At 38.0% G+C, this 26,500-nt stretch overlaps 1 protein-coding gene across 1 annotated transcript in view; it reads right to left on the reverse strand.

The window, feature by feature from the left end:
• The window catches only part of wapl.L (WAPL cohesin release factor L homeolog), a 54,985-nt gene extending 31,222 nt beyond the window's left edge, over positions 1 to 23,763 (reverse strand). The window contains exons 1-5 of the mRNA XM_018225510.2: positions 23,450 to 23,763; positions 13,511 to 14,031; positions 9,377 to 10,387; positions 4,743 to 4,852; positions 3,012 to 3,107 (exon numbers count right to left, since the gene is read on the reverse strand). Coding sequence (XP_018080999.1) covers positions 3,012 to 3,107; positions 4,743 to 4,852; positions 9,377 to 10,387; positions 13,511 to 14,009 — 1,716 coding nt within the window. The 5' untranslated portion in view covers positions 14,010 to 14,031; positions 23,450 to 23,763. The remainder of the gene's footprint in view (positions 1 to 3,011; positions 3,108 to 4,742; positions 4,853 to 9,376; positions 10,388 to 13,510; positions 14,032 to 23,449) is intronic.
• Positions 23,764 to 26,500: the final 2,737 nt, after the last annotated feature.

A 26,500-nucleotide genomic window follows, 5' to 3' on the forward strand; every position in this document is an offset into this window, starting at 1 on the left:
ATCAGGCAGGTTTGATTTTTTTTCTATTTCCTTCGTTGTAATCTGATCATTTGGTCCTAGGACCGAACGATCAGATTAACCTGAGATCGCCCTGCTTTTGGTGGCCACTGGGTTAAGATCCGCTCGTTTGGCGACCTTGCCAAATGAACGGATCTTATCGTGTATGGCCAAGTCTAGTGAAAAACTCTTCGGATGTAAAGTTAAAATGAAGGCAGTGCTTTTGCACAATAGCTGTCCTGGGGAATAATCTTAGTGAACATGTACAGTGTAACAAAATGGACAGTGTGTGTGTGAAATCTCTGCTCTGAGAAAATAGCAATATAAATTAGCAAATGCTCAAAAATAAATAGCCTTAATGGTGAATCAGTGAAAAATAGATGTTCTCACTCCCAGACTACATGCTCCCAATCTATAGGTTTGTGGTAATGACCAGAAAAAACTTTGTGCTGTGTGATAATTATAATCAAAAATAAAAAAAATGCTCATAGGCTATTAGTAAGTGCCCCTTAGGCACAAAATGCTGTTCTCTTCTTGTCCTAATAAATTATCTAATAAATGATCTTTAAACTTTTGAACTATTTAAAAAGCAAAAATAGTGACATCTCTGGGAATTTTCACCAGAGTGCCTAAAAAATTGCCAACCCCATGTGAATTCTTCTTTCCTTGACCATTACAGTTGACTAATGTTCCCTCTAATTTATTTTAGTCTGTGTGCGCAAAAATATTACTTTGTGCAACTTTTAAGGAACCGTGTACAAATGTGTGTGCAGTATCACAGATACGTGTATCCATTAAAAAAAATGTAAAAAAAAAAATCACACACTATTATTTGCAGACACAGCATAGACACAATCTTCCCAGTATGAGGACACTGTAGATTGCTTTCTTTTAAGGAGAACTAATCTGAAACTGCTGTACAGTAAATACCTAGTTTTATAGTATTTCCTTTAAAGGCTATGAGCAACCTCAGGGTTGTTCCTGCTGAATTGTGCTTAGTACAGGGGAATACCTATGCTGTCATAGTTTCACTGTATCTCTCTGTACAGAACCATAGAAAGAAGAGCACGCACTCTCAGATCCCACGACAGGAAAAGTAAAGCAACTGCAATTTTTATTTTAGGCAAGGAGTGAACAAACACACAGCCGTATGCGTTTCGTGCTCACAGGCACTTAATCATAGGCTATGTGGTAGGCACTTAATCATAGCCTATAATTAAGTGCCCATGAACACGAAACGCAGTTCCTTTTCTTTGCCTGTAATGGGACCTTTGAGTGCCTGCTGTTCTTTCCATGGTTCAATACCTGCACCCAGACCCCATTTTCAAACTGGTGAGATCTTATATTTAAGATGGGAACCAGAAATTTCTCTTCTTTATTTCTAGGTATCTATCTGTACAGGCTAGAAGCATACTTAGGAGGCTGTCCCTGCAAAATTGTGCTCGGTACAGGAGGATAACCATGCTGCCATAGTTTTATGGTATCTCTCTGTACAGGCTATGAGCAACCTGAAATAATTATACTCTGGAATAATAATCCCTAGCAAGTAATTATACAATTTGCTTTGATTGGTCAACTAGAGTAACACTAATGATCAACCATTAATTAGTTTACATTTAGTAAATCTCCAGCTAGTAAGAAAAACACAAGTAAAAATGGCTGTGTTCCTTAAAGCACTGAGCACAGCATTAGTCTTGTGAGACTTTTTCTAGATGTTAAGAAAGAACTTTGTATCTATGAAAAAAGCTCCCAAAAGATGGACAAAAGACTAATAAAAATATACACAAATTTTTTAGAAAATTCTTTCCCCGCATTGCTTGTTTTATGTGCGCTCTGCCTTCACTTGTGTGCGCTCACATAAAAATTATGTGCACGCACAAGCACAAACCATTTAGGAGATTATTCATATATTTTCAGAGGTTATGCTCTTGCATAAAAAAAAAAACCAAAAAAAAAACCAAATATAGCACATCATTTACTGACAATGATATAGTCACTACTATATAGGGATGCACCGAATAAATTTTTTGGATTCGGCCGAACGCCCGAATCATTTGCGAAAGATTCGGCCGAATACCGAACCAAATCCAAACCCTAATTTGCATATGCAAATTAGGGGTGGGAAGGGGAAAACATTTTTTACTTCCTTGTTTTGTGACAAAAAGTCACATGATTTCCCTCCCCTAATTTACATACGCAAATTAGGATTCGGTTCGACCAGGCAGAAAGATTCGGCCGAATCCCGAACCCTGGATTCGGTGCATCCCTACTACTATAACTAGGGATGCACTGAATCCACTATTTTGGATTCAGCCGAACCCCCGAATCCTTTGCAAAAGATTTGGCCGAATACCGAACCGAATCCTAATTTGCATACGCACATTAGGGGTGGGAATGGGAAACCCTTTTTTACTTCCTTGTTTTAAGACAAAGTCACGCAATTTCGCTCCCCGTCCCTAATTTGCATATGCAAATTAGGATTTGGATTCCGTTTGGCCGGGCAGAAGGATTCGGCCGAATCCCGAAATATAGCCTGGATTCGGTGCATCCCTAACTATAACACATTTTTGATTATTAACAGGTTTAAATCGACAGTCTCCTAAAAATGGAATAACCCTTGTCTTAATCAGACATAGAAGATCTTTAACGCTTGCATTACTCATACTCACAAACTGGGGAAATGATTTAGTGATATTAAATTAAGCATTATCCACAAAGCTTACAATTAGACAGGGCCTCCCTGCCCAGACAGGATTCATGATTTTTTTCATCTTTTTGGGAGTTCACTTATATTTAAGCAAAAACTGAAAATAAATGTAGGACATACATTGTCCTCATCTGAAGTACATTATACGGATACAACCATTAAAAGGATTTGGCTAAAAACATTTTCCCAGTATTTTTAAGCACAAGGTCCCACAATAATATAAAATTAATGAGGCTACTGAATCACAGCAGCTGTGCAACAGGCATGATACAAATGCAACAAACACAAGTAACATAAGCGGACTTACTGGTGCAGTCTGAGATTTAAAAGCTGGAACAGCTGGAAGCTCCTCTGACTCTGGCTGATTCCAGTGTCTTGCATTATACACAGCTTTTGTTGGAGACTGGGGAAAAAAGGTAAATATATATCTTTACCACTTTTATTGGTCACTATTTGTACGTCTTCTGTATGTTCCAATGCCATGTATTCTAAAGTGCTGCGGAACATATTTGCTTTATAAATTAGTGTTAAAGGAAAACTATACCCCCCAAACAATGTAGGTCTCTATTAAAAGATACTGAGTAAAACAGCTCATGTGTAAAACCCAGCTTCATGTAAATGAACCATTATCATAATAATATACTTTTCTAGTAGTATGTGCCATTGGGTAATCATAAATAGAAAATTGCCATTTTAAAAAATAAGGGCCGCCCCCTGAGATCGTACGATTCACTGTGCACACATACAAACCACATGTAAGGTCACATGAGCCAATTAACAGACAGAGTTCTGCCTTTTGCTTCCTCACTTCTTCCTGTTACAGTTAGTGTTGTAGTATTTCTGGTCAGGTGATCTCTGAGGCAGCATAGATAGAGTCACGAAATGGTGGTTCAAGGCAAGAGAAGGGCAATATTTATGTAAATATATATTCCAGTTTGGTAAGATTCTTTAATATGTCATTCAATTTGATATAAACTATCTGTTACTTAAGTATTCATTTTGGGGATATAGTTTTCCTTTAACAATAGCAACTGTTTTAAGGGATATTTATAGAAGAATTCGATCAGCAATGACCAGTTAGTGGCTCGTCCAGACCATCCCTGTGCAATGCATGTTATACTATTTTAAGTTATACAAATACATACAATATAGATACCTGAAAGGGCTAACAGGTGAAAGGTAGTCTTCGTCCATTAAAAAGTTATGGTATTGCATTATGACTAATGTGAAATACAATGTTTAGACTGTGGGGTTGTTCACTTTTAAATTAACAGTTAGTATGATGTAAAGATTACTATTCTGAGATAATTTGCAATTGGTTTTTATTCTTTATTATTTGTGGTTTTTCAGTTATTTAGCTTTATATTCAGCAGCTCTCCAGATTGCAAGACTGTGCATTAGCACAGGCGACTTTTCATTATAGCGGATGGGAAGACACGCGGAGGCAGTTCGGGGAGATTGTCGCCCAGATGAGGCGATTAGTTGCCAGGTGACAAAATCTCCCCGAATCTCCTCGTGTGAACTAACCCTAAAAGTTAACTTACGTTGAACCACCCATTGAATACAGTAATGAACTTTGGATAGGGAGAAAAGGTTCAACGTTGGTTAATAGCTCTGCTATCCTTAGCTGAATTCTGACCTGGGCACTATCTGTAAATGGTACATTATCTCTGAAACTGTGTGGGTGTACTCTGGTACTACAAAAAGATGAACTCTACATGAATTTGACCTTAGTGTGTGCTGTTTGAATAAATTAATATGAACAATTTTTAAAAGCAGTGTTAACATGCCTGCAATACATAAAGAATAAATATTAAGCCTTGTAGTACTTTATATATGAATATGAACATTATTAGCTATATGATGATATTCAACATTCAGTTAAGTAACTATCCAGTCATATGAAAGTAATGGACAAAATATTTTCCTTAAAACGACTGTTTAAACTTGTTTCCACGTTCAATTATATTCTTTTTATTTCGATAAAAGTATTTTAATGTTACCTACAAGTTTAACTGGAAAAAAGAAAAAAAAATACCCTTTTAGGTCCACTGAAAATCTTTCGTGCGCCATCTTTGCTTTTCTCAGCTTGTTTACTTGCAGGCTTTTTAAAGACTTCAGGCACAGCATGCTGATCTTCTGAAAACTCTACATGTCAACAACAGAATTCAAAATCATTAATTTGTAACAGATACAGATGCCCTGAAAAGATATTCTAATTAAGTGCTAATTTAAATTTTATTTCATGGTTGTATATTATCTGTCTCTCATCATGTATGACTTATGCAATGCTCATCTAAACTGCTTTAATCTACAGAGACTGTCACCACTCCATTCAGTAATATTTGCAGGTACCAGGCTCATACATCTTTCCAACTGTTCTTGCCCTGCCATGACACTGTGCCGATCCCTATGTTTTTCTGTATTTCAGATTAAAATTCAAATTACTGCCCCTGAAAAGCAGTTCACAACTCTGCCCCACCCCACACATTTCTGAAATTCTACAAAACCAATTCCAAACGCCTCACTCGTTACCTCTTCAATGAGCCTATTGATCAGAGGCCTCATACTACTGCATCAATCATTACTTATATGTTTAGTGGCAACTTTTGTATTGTACGCCATGTAAAATACAGTATGTTGGTGCTTTACAAATACATGTTAAAGCACCTACAAATAATGGGTTTAGGAAACACAAACTGTAAGCTGGATAAAGGACACACTAAAAGGAGCTAGGAAAAAGTACTAAAAGGACATCATAAAAACATAATATTCATATCATCCACCAGATAAATAGATAGGGTCAGTTTAAGGGAAGGGGCACACACTTTTCTCAGCCTGTGTTTTTTACGCAGGCTGAGAAAAGCTTATCCATTTCCACCTGCAGCTTTGTGTAGCTCCACAGACAGGCAGACAACCTGTGCGCAGTTACGCTGACTGAATTTTGCCCCAAAAATACACGTTTTTATATTTTTCAGGCCCAAGTCTTCTCAAGTGGATCATCTGGCCAGTGTGCCCCTACCCTAAAAGTTGTGCATTGTGCTACTTAACAGAACAATTGCCTAAAAACACTATTAGCACCACCAATCTGTTCCAGTGCAGCCCCCTTTTTAAAACTAAATTTAGTGACTAGGGCTTATCTTGCATGAAAGAGAGCAGATTCTGAAATTCTACTTCTTGTCCTTTGGCGTCTAAACAAATCAGCAGTCCAAAGAAATGCCTCTGTATAACAAACAGCTGCAGTATACTGGAGATTGGTTTGTTTATAAAGAGGGCTTCTCAGTACACTGCTGATTGTCATTTTCAGTGCCCCATTTTGAGCAAAAACATAGCAATAGCCATACACGTTTCTCAATTAAAACACTAGACAAAAAGTATGATCACCATAAGCCCTATTTATAGAATTAATCCATACTGATAGCAAAACAATTCTATTAGTTTATTTAATGTTAACTTGTTTTTTATTAGACTTAAGGTGTGGTGACCCAAATTATAGATAATCAGAGTGCTGCACCACATTTTAAGACGTGTTCAGAATAGTTGGAGGATATTTTGCTCTATTCTATTTTGGTGGTGTGAACTTGTCAGTTTCCCAGCAGCCCCAATCATGTGACTTTATGATGGAACTACTTTCTGGCAGGCTGTTATTTCTCCTACTTAATATAACTGAATCAGTTTCAGCAGGACTTGGCTTTTACTATTGAATGTTATTCTTAGATCTACCAGGGAGCTGTTATCTTGTGTTAGGGAGCTGCTATTTGGTTACCTTTCCATTGTTATTTTGTTAGGCTGCTGGGGGAAATGGAGGGGGTGATATCACTCCAACTTTCAAGGGATCCTGTCATCGGAAAACATGTTTTTTTCAAAACGCATCAGTTAATAGTGCTACTCCAGCAGAATTCTGCACTGAAATCCATTTCTCAAAAGAGCAAACAGATTTTTTTATATTCAGTTTTGAAATCTGACATGGGGCTAGACATTTTGTCAATTTCCCAGCTGCCCCTGGTCACGTGACTTGTGCCTGCACTTTAGGAGAAAAATGCTTTCTGGCAGGCTGCTGTTTTTCCTTCTCAATGTAACTGAATGTGTCTCAGTGGGACATGGGTTTTTACTATTGAGTGTTGTTCTTAGATCTACCGGGCAGCTGTTATCTTGTGTTAGGGAGCTGTTATCTGGTTACCTTCCAATTGTTCTTTTGTTTGGCAGCTGGGGGGGAAAAGGGAGGGGGTGATATCACTTCAACTTGCAGTACAGCAGTAAAGAGTGACTGAAGTTTATCAGAGCACAAGTCACATGACTGGGTGCAGCTGGGAAACTGACAATATGTCTAGCCCCATGTCAGCTTTCAAAATTGAATATAAAAAAATATTAAATTGAATTTTTAAAAATGGATTTCAGTGCAGAAATCTGCTGGAGCAGCACTATTAACTGATGTGTTTTGAAAAAAAATGTTTTCCCATGACGGTATCCCTTTAACTATATTTAATGCACCACAGCATACATATTTATGCACTAAGTAGATATTTTAGGGGGTAACACAACAGCAGGCAAAGTAAGCCATTTTTTGGGCAAGTAATTTTAATTACTTGCCAGTTGTTTTGGTCAAGTAAATTCTGCTGTTGCTTACCAAACAATGGCAAACTGCCTGTTATTATGTTAGACTAATTACCCAATGATGAACAGAATTAAATGAAGTGTCAAGGCAATCATGACAATTCTCCAATTCATTTTTCAGCTAAAGGCATCTGACCTGGCCCCATGAGAAAGCCTTGCTTGTCGAGCCAAACACAGTTCTTCAGAAAGGGAGGCGAGCAGCATGTAACTGCCTGGTTTAGAATTATGTGACTTCTGCCACTAGTCATTAAAAAGGCCACTTAGTGGATCTTGCCTTTCATCAACAACTGCTTAAAGTGGACCTGTCACCCAGACATAAAAAGCTGTATAATAAAAGTCCTTTTCTTATTAAACATGAAATCCAAATTCTTTTTTTATATTAAAGCGTTCATAGCTATTGTAAACTCGTTTAAAAATCTCCGCTGTCAATTAAATATTGGCTGCCCCTCCTCTATGCCTTAGGCATAGAGGCAGGGCAAGCAATTACTTTCACATTCCATTCAGCACTTTCTAGATGTCACTGCATTCGCCACATTCCCAAAGTTCTCTTAACCATTTAATGGTGTAGCCAGTGCATGAGGATGGACATCAGGTCCCCCATTCTGGTGCACAAACAAGATTCTGAGATGATGCAAGGCTTGCCTTAATAACAAGAGTCCACAAAATTTCTCCTGCCTGCTTGCTATAATTATGAGTTCCCAGATGGATGGACACAAGATTCAAATAATTTATACAGTGTAATTAAAGTTAATATTGCTTGACTAACATCATAAATTGGAATTTGGAACAATTTATTTTGGTTACTGGTCCCCTTTAATAATTACAGCAGTTTCAGTGATAAATAAAGATAAATAAAGTAAAACCAGGCAAAGGAGAGAACTAAGGAGAACACTGCCTGACAAAGATTTCATAAGATATAGTCATTTGAATGGAAGTATGAGCAGGCTGCTACTGGTGTAGTTACTAACAGTAACAACGCAGAGCTTACTGGTTAGCTGTTTAAAAATAAACATCTGGTTTATTGCTGTGGTTGACAGGACTAAGTTAACCTTTGGGGCTATAATTCATTATAAACATTGCCATAAAAATATTTTACAGAACATTTCAAAATATGCGCTTAGACATTCAAATCTACAATGTAATTGGGGTGGGATTAGGTAAAATATAATATATAAAAATGCTCTATAAACTATAACTGCTCACCCAACAAACCATGCTCTTTACACAGCTGTGAGCCGTCTCCTGCGAAATACTGTAACTGCCTTGACACCGGAAGCAATAAGCAGCTGCCACCAAAATTAAATAATGTAAATAGAAATTAACCTAACTGAAAGGATCAAACTTTCCCCATATTCATTTATTGATAATGTGCACTTTGACCATCAGAATATTTGTTTTTTTGTTTTTTTTGAAAATATGATAATTTAATTTAAAACTATTTTTGCTTTGTTTTGATTTAGTCTAAGCCATGAATATTATATAAAGCCTATGAGAAAATGGCTCTGAATGGGTTGTGTAATGCAGTCAACTGGAGTTATTTACAAAAAAAAAAAACAAGACAGGTTTTCTCAAAGCCTATACAGATATGGGACCGGTTATCCAGAATGTTCGGGACATGGGGCTTTCCGGATAACTGATCTTTCCAGAATTTGGATCTTCATACCTTAAGTCTACTAGAAAATCATGTACACATTAAATACACCAAATAGGCTGGTTTTGCTTCCAATAAGGATTAATTATATCTTAGTTTGGATCATATACAAGGTACTGTTTTATTACTACAGAGAAAAAGTTTTTTTAAAATTTGGATTATATGGATAAAATGGAGTCTATAGGAGATGGCCTTTCTGTAATTCTGAGCTTTCTGGATAACGGATCCTATAACTGTACAGAGGGAAGACAAAATTATATGGATATGTGTAGGTATTCCCGTACACAAAGGGCTATTCAGAAGGAAAAAAAAGTCTATTGAAGACCTTTTGAAATTGACTAGAGTTTCATATTAGGTAATTGTAAATTTTACAAAAAAATCCACCTACTTCCAATAGAGATTATTACCTGAATTATTCATGGACTGATTGTCCTTTAGGTTTTCAGTGACACCTGAGCTTGGAAGAATAGATGCTGATGGGACAACTGCACTTTTTGTTTTATTTTTAACTTTTCTTTCCTTGTGATGCCAGCCATCATCATCTTCCTCTTCACTTTCACTTAAGTCATCAAAGCCAAAATATTTGATTCTATAGTTTGATTGCCCAAAAGATTTTGAGCCACCTTCCTCAGAGCTGCCTTCATCTTGGTCATCAAAGCCAAAAAACTCCAATTTGGCATCTTTTTTTGATTTAGGATTTCCAGGACGGAATCTAGTTGTTGCTTTTGTTGTTGCCAGATCTGCTTTCTTTCGGAGGCGCCCTGCTTCTCCCAGATCTGTTGTTGGTGTAGTAGTAAACTCATCCACTCCGCGCTCCATGCTATCTTGTATGGTAACATTACAAACAGATAAACAAGATGGGTGAAGAACTGTATAGTCTCTAGTCCTCCCTGTAGATCTAGTCCCTGTGCTAAAACTTTTATCCACAGGGATTGACCTTTCTTTTTCTGATGCATAATTGGATTTTGTTGCTGGCTGGCTTGGGCCATCAAAAAGCTTATCAAAATTGGATGACCCTTGGGATTGCTTTGCCTTGTTAGACCGATAGTATGTCCTGCAATTACTAAGCTTAAGACCACTTTGAGCTGTCTCTTCACTTATATGCTCCTCTTCATTATAATTTTTTTCCATATTGCTGGGGCTATCATCATCCTTAGTTTCTGAAACACTATTTACATCGAAATTCATTTCTAATTCAGAAATGTCCGTATTTTCTTGATTTAGTTCTTCCCACTCGTAAAGTACAACTGTTGAGGTGTCTTTTATCTGTTCTGATTTTGGAGGTGAATTTGATCCAGATACATTTCCCAAGTCCCACATAGTGTCTGTCAATGTTTCTACAACAGGTTTCTTGTTATCATTATTGGATCTCTTTGGAAAACTGTAACTGCTGTCTTCAGCAAAATGTTGCACGTTACCTGTGTATAAGAACATAATTAACAAAAAGGGAGCTGTAATTGCCAGGTTATATATCATATCAAAGTTATACTCCAGTGAACTATCATTTTCATTTACTACCGAAAGACTTAAAGGGGTTCACTTTCAAACAAAAGTTGTTTTCGGTTAGATCACCAGAAATAACGATCTGAGAGAGGGGTTGCCTTTCCTGTAAACTGTTCTAAAACCGAGTTGCCAGACTCAAACAACAGAGACAGGAACATTCAACTTTAAACTTAGGTTTTTGGAAAAACAGTAAAAATAAATAATGCAAAGTAATTTAAAAAAAGTCTTTATTTCTGGGGAACAATCTGAAAACAACTGAACTGAAAAAAGGGTTTGGAAGGTGAACAACCCCTTTAAACTGACCAAAGGCAAGCCTTAAAAAGCTAAAGACTAAGCCCATCCTGACCCAAGCAGGCAGCTTATTGGTCCATCTATCTATCTATCTATATCTATATCTATAAAAAACACAACCCACAGATATTTGTAAAAGCAATTGTTTTTGAAAGCAGTGTCTGTCTGGTTGTTTCTATTTTCAGCACTGCCAATTCTGACTCATGAAATACAGTGGCAGAAGCCAATGGATTAAATGACTTTCAACTGTAATTACATTTATAAATAACTTTAAAACCATTCCACATGTCAAGCTAAAAGACATATTTGAAAGCTGCATTGCATTTTGTTAGATTTAGCTTGCACTGAAATCAGTAGTTTGAGTGAGCTCTATTTCATCTGCTAGGAAAGGAAACCCCTCTATAAGATCTATTGTATATATCTGCCACCCAACTGCTGCATGAAGACAGAATAAGGAGTAACAGATGCTGAGAGAGGGATAATAAAGATAAACTTGATTATTTCAGAAATTATGCCGAATATTTAATTGATTGTATTTACAATGTTTCTTATTTCAGTATGATAAAGCTTATATAATAAAATGCGATAGTTCCCCTTTAAGTATTCTTTCATTATAAAAAACTATCATTTGTTATACCCCTTATGTGAATCAACCCTGTAACCTTGGCAGTACTTGCAGGTCAGGTTATTATTGCTGAAAAATATTACATAGATTATATTATATACATTATATTATATAGACAAAATCCACGGAATTGCCCCATGTACAATTAATTTTTTGTGTGAAGGCATACACTTTTTTTGGTGTCTGTGACTTTGCAGCATGGGAGACAGGGACAAAATAACGGCAACTGCTTGTCTGACAGAGGTGACTTGGAAATCTGGGAGACCATATTTCCAAGCAACAATTACCTGGCAAACTGTTGCACAAGCACTTTCATGTGATGGTGGAAGAACAGCAGCGCAGACACACATTGTTGCCTTGCAGGGCTACAGTCCTAGGTTCATTTCCAGTGAAGGAACTGTGTGCAAAGAGTTTATATGTTCACCTCATATTTGCATTGATTTCCCTAGTGTACGCTGGTTTCACGATACTCCACATTCAAACAGAAAGACGTATGGGCTCTTAAAGGGATACGGTCATGATTTTTATGATGTCGTTTTTATTTCTAAATTACACTGTTTACACTGCAAATAATTCACTCTACCATATAAAATTTAATTCCTAAGAAGTTTTTTTTGTAATATTGGTGTGTAGGCACCCTCTCAGGTCATTTTGTCTGGTCACGTGCTTTCAGAAAGAGCCAGCACTTTAGGAGGAACTGCTTTCTGGCAGGCTGCGGTGTCTCGGAATGTGTTGCAGTGGGACCTGGATTTTACTACTGAGTGCTGTTCTTAGATCTACCAGGCTGCTGTTATCTTGTGTTAGGGAGCTACTATCTGGTTACCTTCCCATTGTGCTGTTGTTAGGCTGCTGGGGAGGGTGATATCACCCCAACTTGTAGTACAGCAGTAAAAAGTGACTGAAGCTTATCAGAGCACAAGATACATGACTGGGGGCAGCTGGGAATCTGACAATATGTCTAGCCCCGTGTCAGATTTCAAAATGAAACATAAAAAAATCTGTTTGCTCTTTTCAGAAATGGCTTTCAGTGCAAAATTCTGCTGGAGCAGTACCATTAACCAATGCATTGACAGTATCCCTTTAATAAAAGTGACCATTGTTTTTGTAGTCGGATGTGAATCAGACAGTTATGTCTAAAACACTGCAAAATTTGTTGACACAACATAATGGATAATTGGTGTAGAAGTGAATGGGGTTCTGTAATAGGCTAAATTAAATTTGCGGGCATTAGAACACTAGCTATCTCAATATATGTTATTGCCTTTAGAATATCAGAGCACTAAATTCATTATTACCTATGTAAGACTGTGGGAGACACTGCTCATGTCACTGCTTTTGCAAGAAGGAGAAAGATGGCTATATGGACCCAGAGTTCATAGTGCAGACAGCCAATTAAATTGTGAAAGTAACTTCACAACTTTCCTCCACTATTCTCCATTTCATTGTGATTGTCATAGCCAAAAAAGGTTTGCTCTGTGAGGCTATAATTTTGTTACTTTTTATAAATTTTCTATTCAGTCACACTCCAATTTATTTTCCAGTCTCTCATTCACACTACTGCCTGGTTAGTAGGGTAAAGAGGCCCTAGTAAGCAAATAGCTCCTGAAATGCCAAACCGGAGAGATGCTGAGCTGCTTAATTTGATGGTAAACTAACTATAAAAGGCGATGTAACATTCCAATTTCTTAATACCTAAAACGTAACATGGTTATAATATATACAGAATGCATGATTTGGTGTATTTAGCTTGCTTAATATTTTTATTGTTTAAGTGGTGTAACTATTTGAAAGGACTGCACCAAAATGATTAACAGAAATTGTGTAAATACAACGTAGTGAACAGTGCATTTTCATATGAAAATTTCTTAACTTAGTTTTCTTTCCTAGGTACAGGACTATCAACTTGTGCTCACCGAGAGAGTGCTAAGGACTATTATTACGTTTCTATGAAAACCTATTAACTAAAACCAAGTCAGGGTTCTTAGTTAACATATAGAATGTGTAATACAAGCAATATTATATTATATTGAAATGGCTCTTATTCTTGTGTACTTAAATTTGCACTTCTAAAACCTGAATTCCATTAAACCATTACTACCATACCATAAAAAAACAAAATTACCTGTAACATTTTTTTTCTTAGGAGAACTGTGCTGTCTTTTTCCATCCTCTATTTTATTTGTATTCTTTTCTCTCAGTCCATGCAATGCATCAAAAGAAATGAATTTGCATGACACTGTCGTTTCTGCAGTGATTGGCTGTTCAGCTTTATTATTTTCTTCTATTTTGGATGTAAAGTTGTCTGCACTTTCAAGATGCTCCAAAGGCTGTTGGACACTGTTCTTGGACTGTGGGACATTTTTTGATGATACTGGGATTGAATCCTCATCACTGTCAAATCCAAATGGATCTTCTGCGAGATCATCATCAACCTTGGGCTTCTTAGGAGTATCTGCAACATCCTGCTTATGATTAGGTCTCTTCTGCCCAAGCTTTGCCATAAAGGTGGTCTCTCCCCATTTTGTACTAAGAGTGGTTCTTTTATTAGAAAATACTTCATCAAACTTGGAGTTGCTATTTCCACCTCTGCGGCTGTAAGTTTTCCCAAATCTTGATGTCATTTTGAAGCCTGTTTCATATTCTCTACAAGAAGAGAAAGTAAATTTTTATTAAACAGGAAGTACAAAAAAAATCCAAAATAAATTAGGGATGCACCAAAATCAAGGAGTCGGGCGAACCCTTGTGCCTGGCCGAATGAATCCAGCATATGTAAATTAGAGAAGGGAAAGCACGTAACTTCTCCTCACAAAAACGGAAGTTAAGAAAATGTTTCCACTTTTTCCTATCCCTCTCCTAATTTGCATATTCAAATTACAATTCGGATTGGGTTCAGTATTCGGCTGAATCTTTCACAAAGAATTTAGGGATTTGGCCAAGTCCCAAATAGCGATTTCGGTGCATGTCTAAAATAAATGTATACAAAACTTATCAATACAGTAGTTGTATAAATGAATTGCTGGCCCATACTTCAACACTCACAAATGTACCCAATTCATCAGTACACTTTAATTTGTGCCAAATTTTGCTATTGCCCAGTTAAATGGAGCTTTGTTTCCTAGTAGCCTTGATCTTCAGCACAGGTCATGGGATATTGAGGGATGGTCACCATTATCCAGAAAGGTTTAAATGCAGCCTGGGGATGGGAACACATTCTTGTCATTTCCACTTTCCTAAATTGCCCTGTCCGTGTTACCACTGGCAACAAAACAGCCCATGTACCACTGCACTAATGAGTTTCATGTATCTCCTGCCTGAAAAAGTTAAAGGCAACCTGATTATAGGATCAGGAAACCCATATTTTAAACATTTCAGTATATATAACTTGATACCCCTTCAGATTGCTAGGTTTATGTTGAGTTTTCCTATGCACAGTTCAAAGAGCGAACATCATGAACATGGTCGACCTGTTCATGCGCACAGAGCAGGGGAAATATCTGCGAGGGATCCTGCTTGCATTTGAGAAAGAGTGCACACGAAAAAGATTGTCTGTGCGTGCGCCTATTGGGAAAACCAGGCATTGCAAATGCATTTGGCCTTGCAAAGAGAGCACTGCGTTGTGGGAATTCTTTTTTTCTATACCCAATGCTTTTATGGAAGCTAAGGATTTTTGATATAGTAAAGGGCTTAAAAGTTGAACGAAATAAGAGCACTAGATTAGTATTCATGTATGCCTTGCCATAGACCCATCATTGTGTTTAGACTTTGTCTTTGTCATTTAAAGGGAAACTATAGCCCTGAACATTACATGTCGCTATAAATGTATATTGAAAAAAAAAAAAAAAAAAAAAAATCCACAGTCCATATGTAAAAAACTGCTTCATCTATATACAAACCATTTTCATAAAAATATACTTTTCTAGTAGTTTGTGCCATAGTACCCCAGACCTCTGGCTCATACGATTCATTGTGCTCACACACAATCCAAGGGCACACATGCACGTGTCATTTACTCAAACACTTCTTCCTGATACAGTTAGAGCTGCATTATATCCTTTAGGTGATCTTTGATTGAGCACACAGATCATCACAAAAAATTGATCACAAAATAATCTCAGTAAGTGCCGCAATAAGCACGTTAGGCCACTTTTTTTCCTACGTCCTAATAAATGATTTTTTACTATTATTTTGATTTTTTGGGAACCTCACACCACATTTCCATTTTTGAGCTTGTATCAGGCACCCTTATACTGGAATGAACTTATAATTTTTGGATTAATTTACACACACTTGGGGGCCCATTTACTTAGCTCGAGTAAAGGAATAGAATAAAAAAAACTTTGAATTTCGAATGTTTTTTTTGGCTACTTCGACCATCAAATGGGCTACTTCGACCTTAGACTACGACTTTGAATCGAACGATTCGAACTAAAAATCGTTTGACTATTCGATAGTCAAAGTACTGTCTCTTTAAAAAAAAAACTTTGGTCCCCATAGGCTTTCTAATGTTTTTTAGGTCGAAGAAAAATCGTTTGATGGATGGATTTTTGTTCCATCAAACTATTTGCACTAAATCCTTCGACTTCGATATTCGAAGTATTTAGATTTCGCAGTCGAATATCGACCCTCGATATTCGACCCTATGTAAATCTGCCCCTTGGTGTGGTGCCCTTATTTTCTAATAATATAGGCATCTGCTCCATTCACTTCCCTTTAAGCACAGATATAACCCTGTACAATGCAGAAGAAAAATGTGAAGGCATAGTGGTCTTTAAAGGAGAAGAAATACCATTTTACACCCAAGTTTTACCCAAGTGATTATTTTTGCTTACCTGAAATCCCGGGCCGGTGCTCCTATCAGCAGAAAACCGCACCAGCCTGGGGTTCTTCTAGCGAGCACCATGGAGTGATCCTCTTCCTGCTTTTACAGTTTTCACATTTCCCACGGCAGATGCAAGCGCAGTAGAGCGAAATAGCCTGCTTTTTCGTTTAAGTTTGGCTTTACGCTCTACTGTGCATGCACAGTCATGAGAAAACTCAAAGAAGCAGGAAGAGGATCACGCTGTGGTGCTCGTTAGAAAAGACCCCGGGCCGGTGTGGTTTTCTGATAGGAGCACTGGCCCGAGGTTTAAGGTAAGTAAAGGTGGCCATACACGGGCCGATAAAAGCTGCCAGCAGACCGAGTTGGCAGCTTATTGGCCCGTGTATGGGGCCCCCCCGACAGGCTTCCCCGATCGAGATCTGGCCGAAAGTCGGCCAGATCTCGATCGGAAGGGACTAAAAATCCCGTCGGATCGCAGCCGCATCTGTTCGTTGATGCGGTCCCGCGATCCGACCGCCCGTTAGCCATCGTTAGGATCCGATCGTTGGGCCCTAGGGCCCACAATCGGATCAGCCCGATATTGCCCACCTCAAGGTGGGCGTATCGGAGGGAGATCCGTTCGTTTGGCGACATCGCCAAACGAGCGGATCTCTCCATGTATGGCCACCTTAAGTGAAATCACTTTGGAGTGCCTAGCTATTAGCACCCCCAAGTGTAAAATAGTATCCCTTCGCCTCCTAAGATATGAAGGTTGGTACAGAGACAAAAAGCAGCCAATCAGTCCTGATAATGTTGTTCTTTAAGTCCTAAAAATGATTTAAAAAATTGCATTTGCAATTGTTTTTCATTTTTTACTACTTGTAGTTTTGAGTTATTTAGCTTTTTATTCAGCAGCTCTCTAAATTGCAATTTCCTAATTGCCAAATTACCCTAGTAACCAAGCATTAATGTGAATAAGAGTCAGGAATATGACTTGGAGAGGCTTGAATAGAAAAATGAGTAATAAAAAGTAGCAATAACAATACATTAGTAGCCTTACAGAGTCAGTGACCCCTTTTGAAAGCTGGAAAGTCAGAAGAAAAAGGCAAATTAAAAAAAAAAAAATGAAATGAACCCCACAACATATACTTACACATACCCACAAGACCCCTCAAAACACACACTGAAACTATATATACACACCAATATCTATATTAATTGTAGATTTTAGCATTACTATAGCCATGGATATTATGCTTGTCCAAGAAATCATTCAAGACCTTCTGTACAGAATCAGCCCTTAAAACATCAGGCAGGGCATTCCACAACCTCACTGTGAAGAGTCTCCTACGTTGCTTCAAATAAAAGTTATTTTCCTCTAGTCTAAATGGGTGGCCTATGGTGCAACAATCTATTTTATGGGAAAATCTACCAGCAGTCTTTAATGGCCTTTATTGTACTTATAAAGAGTAATCGTGCCCCTAGCAAGAGTCTTTGAGGGAGGGAGAGATTGGGTAGATTGTCAAGGTTGGGGTTGACAATCTACCCTCATAATTAAAAGGAGAAAGAAAGCTACAGAGGCATTTTATTACCAATAGATTAGCTGCAATAGTGCAAGCTAGAATGCTATATGTATTCTGTAGAATGTTTTACCAGCTCAGCCCAGTAAACAGCTCTAGAAGCTCTCTGTTTAGGATTGCAGCTGCCATATTAGCTTGGTGTGACATCACTTCCTGCCTGAGTCTCTCCCTGCTCACGTATAGCTCTGGGCTCAGATTACAGCAGAGAAGGGGGGGGGGGGGGGAAAAGAGCAGCAAACTGAGGTTTACTGGTGTATTTATTTAGACCTTTTCTCCAGCTCATTTATATCCGTCTTAAGGACTGGAGTCCAAAACTGAACTGTATGTGCCAGGTGAGGCCTTACCAGGGACATGTTTCATGCAAGATAGCACTTTATTTGCTTTAGTGGCCACAGAATGACACTGACTGGAATTAGACAACTTGCTATCTACAAAATCCCCTAGATCCTTTTCAGTTAAGGAAACTCCCAACACACTGCCATTTAGTGTATAACTTCCATTTATATTATGTCTGGCAAACTGAATAACCTTGCATTTATTAGCATTGAACTCCATTTTCCTGCCCAGTTCTTCAGTCTAGTCAAACCTCTCTGCAATATATGCTGCATGGAATTTATGGTTCTGCAAAATTTAGTATCAGCAAAATGGGAGATGCACTTTCTGTAATTTGGAGCCTTCTGGATTACGAATCCCATGCCTGTAGTATAGTGTTTGGGAGAGGCCTTGAAAAGGTCAGGAAGACTACAATCATATCTTTGCAAGACATATCTGTTCTGTAGTATGAATATATAGGTACACACACATTCCTAAAGCATTTACAATAAAACCATGATCAAAACAAATCTGGAGAAATCCAATCAATAGATAGCACTTCATCTCTACCTAGTCACATGCCGATGGTTTGATTGATTGGATTTTACATCATATTAAAACATGATGCAACAGCAAGCCTTATAAAAATAGAGTTGCGTGCAATTTTTAGTTAGATTGCTCTGCAGAACAGGATGAACAAACGTGTATGAGGCTCAATGTTTGACAGAACACAAAAAAAATAACATACAAATGAAAAAAAAGTCAAACTATACCAGACAATGGTAGGGGTTATATGTATGTGGATTAGGCTCATATTCATTGTATGTTATACAAAACATTTATTATAAATGAGTATTTTAAAATGGCTATTTAGAATAAAGAAATTATCCTGCAATATTGTGTTCCTAAATAGGAAATGCTTAACATTTGCTTAAATAGCAAATGTTTAACAGTTTATACACATGAACGTGAGATTGGTAGCTACAATCCCAAAGAGATGCTGCTGCAATCTCCAAGCAAATACTAATACAAATATGTAAATGCACAAAAAACTTCAAAAATATATTTTCAGGCAACGCAGGGAAACTGTATTTGGAACCAAGCCAAAAACAGAAAGATTCTCAGGGGAATTTATAAGACTTTGTTCATCGTTGAATTAATCAATTTGGACCTGAATAGAAAGATGAGTAATAAAAAGAAGCGATAACAATAAATTTGTAGCCTTACAGAGCATTTGTTTTTTTTAGATGGGGTCACGGACCCTCATTGGAAAGCTGAAAAGAGTCAGAAGAAAAAGGCAAATAATCCTAATATTATAAAAAAAGAAAAAATGAAGGCCAATTGAAAAGCTGCTTAGAATACTAAATGATGACACAAAGGTAAACATCAAAACAAATGTGTTGTTTTTCTTACATTTGTATTTCCCAGTGTTTTTCCTGAAAAAAGAGGGTCGTTTCAGTAAATACTAATTTTTCTGGATAAAAAAAAATTGAAATTCTCGAGATTTATTATGCCCCATAGCTGCAAAAAGCTTGAATTCGAAAATACTTCCGTTAAAACCTGTTGAGGTCATGTAGAATTACTTCAGCTGAAAATTGTTTTATAATGTGACATTGCCAGGATCATAATCATATGAAAGAGGATATCTGCTCCAGCCATCATTCTATTTTGACAAGATATACAGAGCCTGCTGATGAAGAGCAGATGCACAGCATACTTCACTGCAGGCATGGCAAGGATAGGGTGAAATGTATGTTACACACATTGCTTTGCACTTTGGCACGAAAAAAATTCTACCTTGGTCTTAACTGACCACAAAATCTGTTTGATTTGTTTTATATTTTTGCAAAACTCAAATGTACTTTCACATGTCATAGGTTTCTTGAGATCACCAGGATGCCTTGATATAGCTTCTGAAAATGTAACCAAAATGCTTGGAATTTGTTTCATAGCATTTTCTCAATCAACTAAAACTGGCAATATGTGTACAGACAAATTCAGTTTTAAAGGAAAACTTTACCCCCCAAACAATGTAGGTCTCTATAAAAAGATATTGTATAAAACAACTCATATGTAAAACCCTGCTTTATGTAAATAAACCTTTTTTATAATAATGTACTTTTCTAGTAGTATGTGCCATTGGGTAATCATAAATAGAAAATTGCCATTTTAAAAAATAAGTGCCACCCCCTGGGATTGTACGATTCACTGTGCACACAAACATACATGTTAGGTCACATGAGCCAATTAACAGACAGAGTTCTGTCTTTTGCTCCCACACTTCTTCCTGTTACAGTTAAGAGTTGTAGTATCTCTGGTCAGGTGATCTCTGAGGCAGCACACAGACCATCACGAAATGGGGGTTCAAGGCAAGAGATGTAAAACAGCAAGATTTACTAAAATATATATTTCAGTTTTGTAAGATTCTTTATGCCACTTAATATGATGCAAACTATGTGTTGCTTAAGTATTCATTTTGGGGTATAGTTTTCCTTTAAGCACATGCATGCTGATGATCCTAAAATGTGCTTATGAACAAGTTTAACTTCAAGCTAGTCCAATGATGAACCATGTGGACCAGGATATGGGGCATTAGCCAACGAGGGAGTAAAGGGGAGCAAAAACATCACTTCCTGCAGACCAAATCCATGTCAACCCAAACAAATGGAACCTTAGAGATGGTAGCCGTCCATATGTCCTGATGGGTCATATACCGCATAGGATTAGCCACTGTATGGCCATTTTCAAGCTTCAGATTTACATTCTGAACAGCAATCCCTTGACTGGAGAGACTTTATTTTACAATAAATGTGCCAGTTATTTCAATGATTCAATTGAGAAGGCCTTTGTAAAGCAATGATTAAAGGACCAGTAACATCAAAACGAAATAGTTTTAAAGTAATAAAAATATAATGCAGTGTTGCCCTGCACCAGTAAAACGGCTGTGTTTGCTTCAGAAATACTACTATAGTTTATATAAATAAGGTGCTGTGTAGCCATGGGGGCAGCTATTCAAAGGAGAAAAGGCTCAAGTTACACAGCAGATAAGCTATGTTGTACATAATGTTATCCATTATTTATCCTGTGCCATAAAGCATTTTCTCAATTTCCGCCATTGCTACTCAGCAGCTTGTTTATATGAACTATAATAGTGTTTCTGAAGCAAACAGATCATTTACCAGTGCAGGGCAACAGTACATGATATATTCATTACTTTAAAACACTTAATTTTTAGGTGTTAGGGTAAGGGCACCCCTGGAGATTTGGGGAGATTTAGTCACCGGCGACTAATCGCCTCTTCTTTGGGCCGACTAATCTCCTTGAACTGCTTCCCCGTGTCTTCCGTCTGTTTCAATGAAAAAACACCTGCGCCAATGTAGTCAAGGCGCTTCGATTTTCGAAGTCGCCCGCAGTTTACTCATGAGGAAACTTCGGAAATCTAAGTGCCGTGAGTGCATTGGCGTAGGCGTTTTTTTTCATTGAAGCAGATGGAAGACACGGGGAAGCAGTTCGGGGAGATTGGTCGCCGGGCGACTAAATCCCCCAGAATCTCCAGGTGTGCCCTTACTATTCCTTTAATATTGATATAAACAGCAAGTACATAAGAAACAGATCTTAAAAATCCAAAAACAACGTCATGTTAAAAAAAGGAAGAATATTAATTTGAGGGGTGTATTTACTAAAACTTGAATGTATCTTTTTTTATGAAAACAAAGTCAACCTAACTCCCATCCACGAACTTTACCAAATGTATCAAAAAATCAGCTAAAGTATTGAGTTTGACACCAGAATCGATCGATTTTTTGAACTGAACCCAGAAAAAAACCAGACATTTTCAGATTATCGTACGAAAACCAGCACAGATCACAATGGTTTTAGCTGTAATATTTTTAGATATTTTTAGCAGCTTTGGGTTATTATAAATCTGTAAAAATTTTAGTTTTCCCCTTTAAATTCTCAAAAAAATAAATAAATCAAGGTTAATAAATAGACTCCTAAAAGTCACAAAGAAAAAAAACTGTCAATGCAGCACTTGTTATACAGTAAAATATGAAAATTGGTCAATATACAAAGCTAATTTTTTAAGGGGTGGTTCACCTTTATAGTAACTTTTTAGCACTTAGTGAGGATCATTTATCAACAATGGGCAAATTTGCCCCTGGGCAGTTACCCATGGCAACCAATCAGATTGCTGCATTCATTGTTCTACTTGCAGCTGGCTATAAAAACACTGATTGGTTGCTATAGGTAACTGTACAAGAAGAAAGTTACCAGCACTCACGGTGTTAAGTTTGCAGAAAAACCTTGCTTTGCCTTCTTCTGCTGGGGGTCACTCACTCCTGCAGCCAATCAATAACTGTTCTGCAAGGCTACAATATTATTACTACTGTTACTTTTTATTACTTTCTATCCAGATCTTCTTATAGTCATCTTCCAGACTCATTCAAGAACTGTCTGGTTACTAGGGTAACTGACACTAGCAACCAGACAGTTACTGAAATACCAAACGGAAGAGTTGTAAATTAAATATCTTATTCCATAAAAAAAGAAGACCAAATGCAAACAGTAAAAAAATATCACTATCTATAGTATACTAAAAGTTCATTTAAAAATTAACTCTTGCATAAAGGTTTGGAGACAAAAGAATCTGTTGCAAAAAGGGTATAATTGCCTATTTCAAACAGTCTCACTAAACATTCAATTCTTCGAAGTTCAGCTAATTGTGATGATAAACTGTGCCTACTAAAAGCAGTCCTTACTATCAGGTAACTCTTTAGCCTGAGCTAGACATTATTATAGGGGTAAAAGCCAGAAACAGGGAAGGAGTGCTAGGCAAAAGGAATATCTCAATATATGCTTGCTGAAAGAACAGAAATGACAATCACACTCCCTGGGAGGGGGTAAAGAATTCAATTTGCTAGCACTGCTCAAAATCAGACAAAAAAGCAATGTACATAATAGGGCGGGATCTGTTAGTAGGATTCATTCTAAACGTCAGTAATCAGAGGAACGAGTTGGCAGACTTCAGATGTTGCCACTCGAAATACAGTAAGCCCATCAGCCTCAAACAAGGAGTCAGAAATGTGCCTAGGGTGAAGCAAATCCAAAACAGTGTCGTGCGAAGCTTATTTGAGAAGCCTGTGAACGGTGTAATCTACAGCAAGACCGCAGTAAAGTTTCATTTTCCTACTACAGGCCTAGCTCCACACAGAGCCAAACTTCCCACAAACTCAACATGGCTGAGACGAGCTAGACAGGCCGCAAGTGCGCCCGGGGCTGCATAGATGTAAACATAATCGCACTACCTACAGTACTGCGGCGAGCCGCCCTGTTCAAAACATTGTACGTCCTCAACCCCAGTTAAACTCACACGGTCTAATCCCTCGACTTCCCAAAGCACGGCCTCTACTTTTCCTTCTTCAGCGGCTGACGCTCCAGTGACACCAAAAAGCTTTCGCTCGACCTTCTCCCCTGGGCCTCCGGCGCCGACAGATTTCTGGACGAAAACGAAAATTTTCCGCAAATCCCCCGGGCGGCCTCCGGTTGTTATTATTTAAACAGGGCCGGGGAACATCCCTCCGCCATTTGCCCCCCTTCCGTCACTACGCTTACACACCATCCAGGGAACCAATAGCAGAAAGGCTTACTGAACCGTCCGTATGGAAATGGCATTGCGCATGTGCGTGTGGGCGGACTGTCGTCTGTGACGCAACGTGGGTAGAGGGACTGGCTTGGAACCGGAAGTCGTTTAGCATTATGGGGATTGTAGTCCTTTGATGTGGTGTCTATTTTAATCTAGTCTGATCCTGGATTCGTGATATTCCATATTCTCTTAGATAACAAATATCCTGAAAAGGGAATTACGGCAGATTAAGGAACAGACTTCTGTATAATATTAATTTATTAAAATGTATAAGAATATCTCTCAACATTGTGGAAATAAAAAGAGGGACAAAAAAGTGCTGTGCTCAGCGGGGCGATATTTTTTTTTTACCACGCCTATTTTTGTGGCCACACCCCTTAATTTTACAAAAATTGGCAAGTTATGAAAGTTTGAACATTTTTCTGTGTTTTTTTAGTTATTACAGTTTTGCTAATGAAGGTGAATTGCCCCTTAAGATGTGAATCTAACTTCTCAGAAGGGACCTGTTATCTTATATTGGTACAATTACTTATCTGCTTATCTCAAAATTGTTACAAAAGTATCTTATCTGCAGCTGTGGCTGTTCTGAGCTCTCTGCCAAAAGCCAATTAAGTTAGAAACAATGTTTCTTTTTCTGGCTGTTCAGTGCAGAGACAATAGGGATTTTCTAGTACAAACAAGGGACTGCAGGTTTAACTGTCAAAAGAGGGACTGTCCCTCTGAAAATAGGATAGTTGGAAGGTATGATAAGATGCACTTTGCATAAATTACATCCCAAAAAGTTAAAAACTGGAAAGAGGCAGGGACGATTTTAAAGTAACAGCCATGTTGCCTGGGTCAACAATATCATTGCTGGCCCCCCATGTAAGAAATTTGTGATAGAACTAACAAAAAATCAGATAAACTTGAATATTAGGCAGGTAATAAAAAAATTGGCAGTGCTTACAGAAGTAGATCTGAGGACAGTTATGTTCAACTGTTATCTCACCCCCAAAGAAACTGGCAGGAAAAACAGAGAAAATGCTGTAGAAATGTATTTCAATAAAATGCTGGGTCTGCCATTTTGTCAGTCAAAGTTTTCCCCTGGGACATGTCATGGTGGTCCCTTGGCAAATGCCCTTTATGCCTGTAAGGAGGTAAATTATATTTTATTTAATAAATGTAAACAGTTGAGGTAATATGCAGTTTGGCCAGCACGAATAGATAATTAGGTAGGTGAATGTCAGTAGCTCACTATAAGAGCGAGTGTTAGATAGTGCTAGCTAGCAAGGACAGTCTGTATCCCATTTAGATTTTAGGGTACTGCCCCAGAGGTGATTGCTTCCAATAGCTTGGAGGAAGCTTAAGCACTCTATGTAGACACCGCAGAGAAGAAGTGGGGAGAATTATTGCGAGAGGAGGTCCCTTTTAACAGCTAAAAGCACCCTGCTTGTTCTACATGACAGGGGTCCTTGTAGGGTTGCCACCAGTTCGGTTATGACCTGAACAGTTCATTTTTTCTTTTCTCAATGGCGTTTGGTTCATCACAAATACTTCAGCCTTGTGAAACCCAAACAATAATCTGACCAATAACCACCTCTAATGTCAAAGGCTCAAAGCCATACCCACATGGAGCACAAACCCCCCACCCCCATATGTCACCACCCTACTTCTGATGTCATCATCCTGTACACTTATTTGGTTTTTGCTGAAGTCAAAGGTGGTCCTAGGGGCTTCAGAGAGACACACTGTGTGTGTGAGGCAGAGGGATTGTGAGAGGATCTCATTGGAAGTGAATTTGAGTAACTTGTTAACAAATAAGTTCCTGGTCATTGATGACTCCAGTCTGTTCCTGTGAGAAGCTGCTTATAAACCTTTACCTTGGTTCAATTGCATCAAGTGTGTCATGCCTACATCTCACATCAAAGGCCTGGGCAGTGCTCAGGTTGGAAGCCTATCAGTCACGGGTGCCCCTGTTACATGCCTATTTATTAATATGGCCCTGGAAAGGTTTTTGAGAGGATTTCAGAAAAAATGAAGTTTAAGGTCCTGACTGATGCTTAATACATGTGTGAGAAAAAGATCACTATTCTATGTGGTTTTAGTGAAGGAGTTGAAAGGGTATGATATATAACCCAGCAACATGCTTTCATGAGATCTACCACACAATTAATATAATTTGTTACACAGTAATGTCAAGGCAGTAGGGGTTACAGTTCATCCTCTTTAACACAGCTATTTTATTCTTTTAAACATTTAAATTGTTTAATTCCATTTTATTTCCTTGTTAAAATATTGTTAATAGTTATTAATAATTGGTTATTGAATGTACAGTATATGTGATACATCTGCTTTATGTAATCTAATAATTGCAAACTGTATGTTTGTACTAGGGATGCACCGAATCCACTTATTTGGATTCGGCCGAACCCCCGAATCCTTCACGAAAGATTCGGCCGAATACCGAACCGAATCCGAACCCTAATTTGCATATGCAAATTAGGGGTGGGAAGGGGAAAACATTTTTTTACTTCCTTGTTTTCTGACAAAAAGTCACGCAATTTCCCTCCCGCCACTAATTTGCATATGCAAATTAGGATTCGGTTCGGCCAGGCAGAAGGATTCGGCCGAATCCAAATCCTGCTGAAAAAGGCCGAATCCTGGCCGAATCCCGAACCGAATCCTGGATTCTGTGCATCCCTAGTTTGTACTCACTATCGCGAGGAATAAGGCTTTGCACTAAAATGGGTACAAAATTTGTGGTGTTTATACAAATGGCACAAGCCAAATGCAAGGCTT

The sequence above is a fragment of the Xenopus laevis genome, chromosome 7L (assembly GCF_017654675.1).
Source record: "Xenopus laevis strain J_2021 chromosome 7L, Xenopus_laevis_v10.1, whole genome shotgun sequence".
Taxonomy (NCBI): Eukaryota; Metazoa; Chordata; class Amphibia; order Anura; family Pipidae; genus Xenopus; species Xenopus laevis.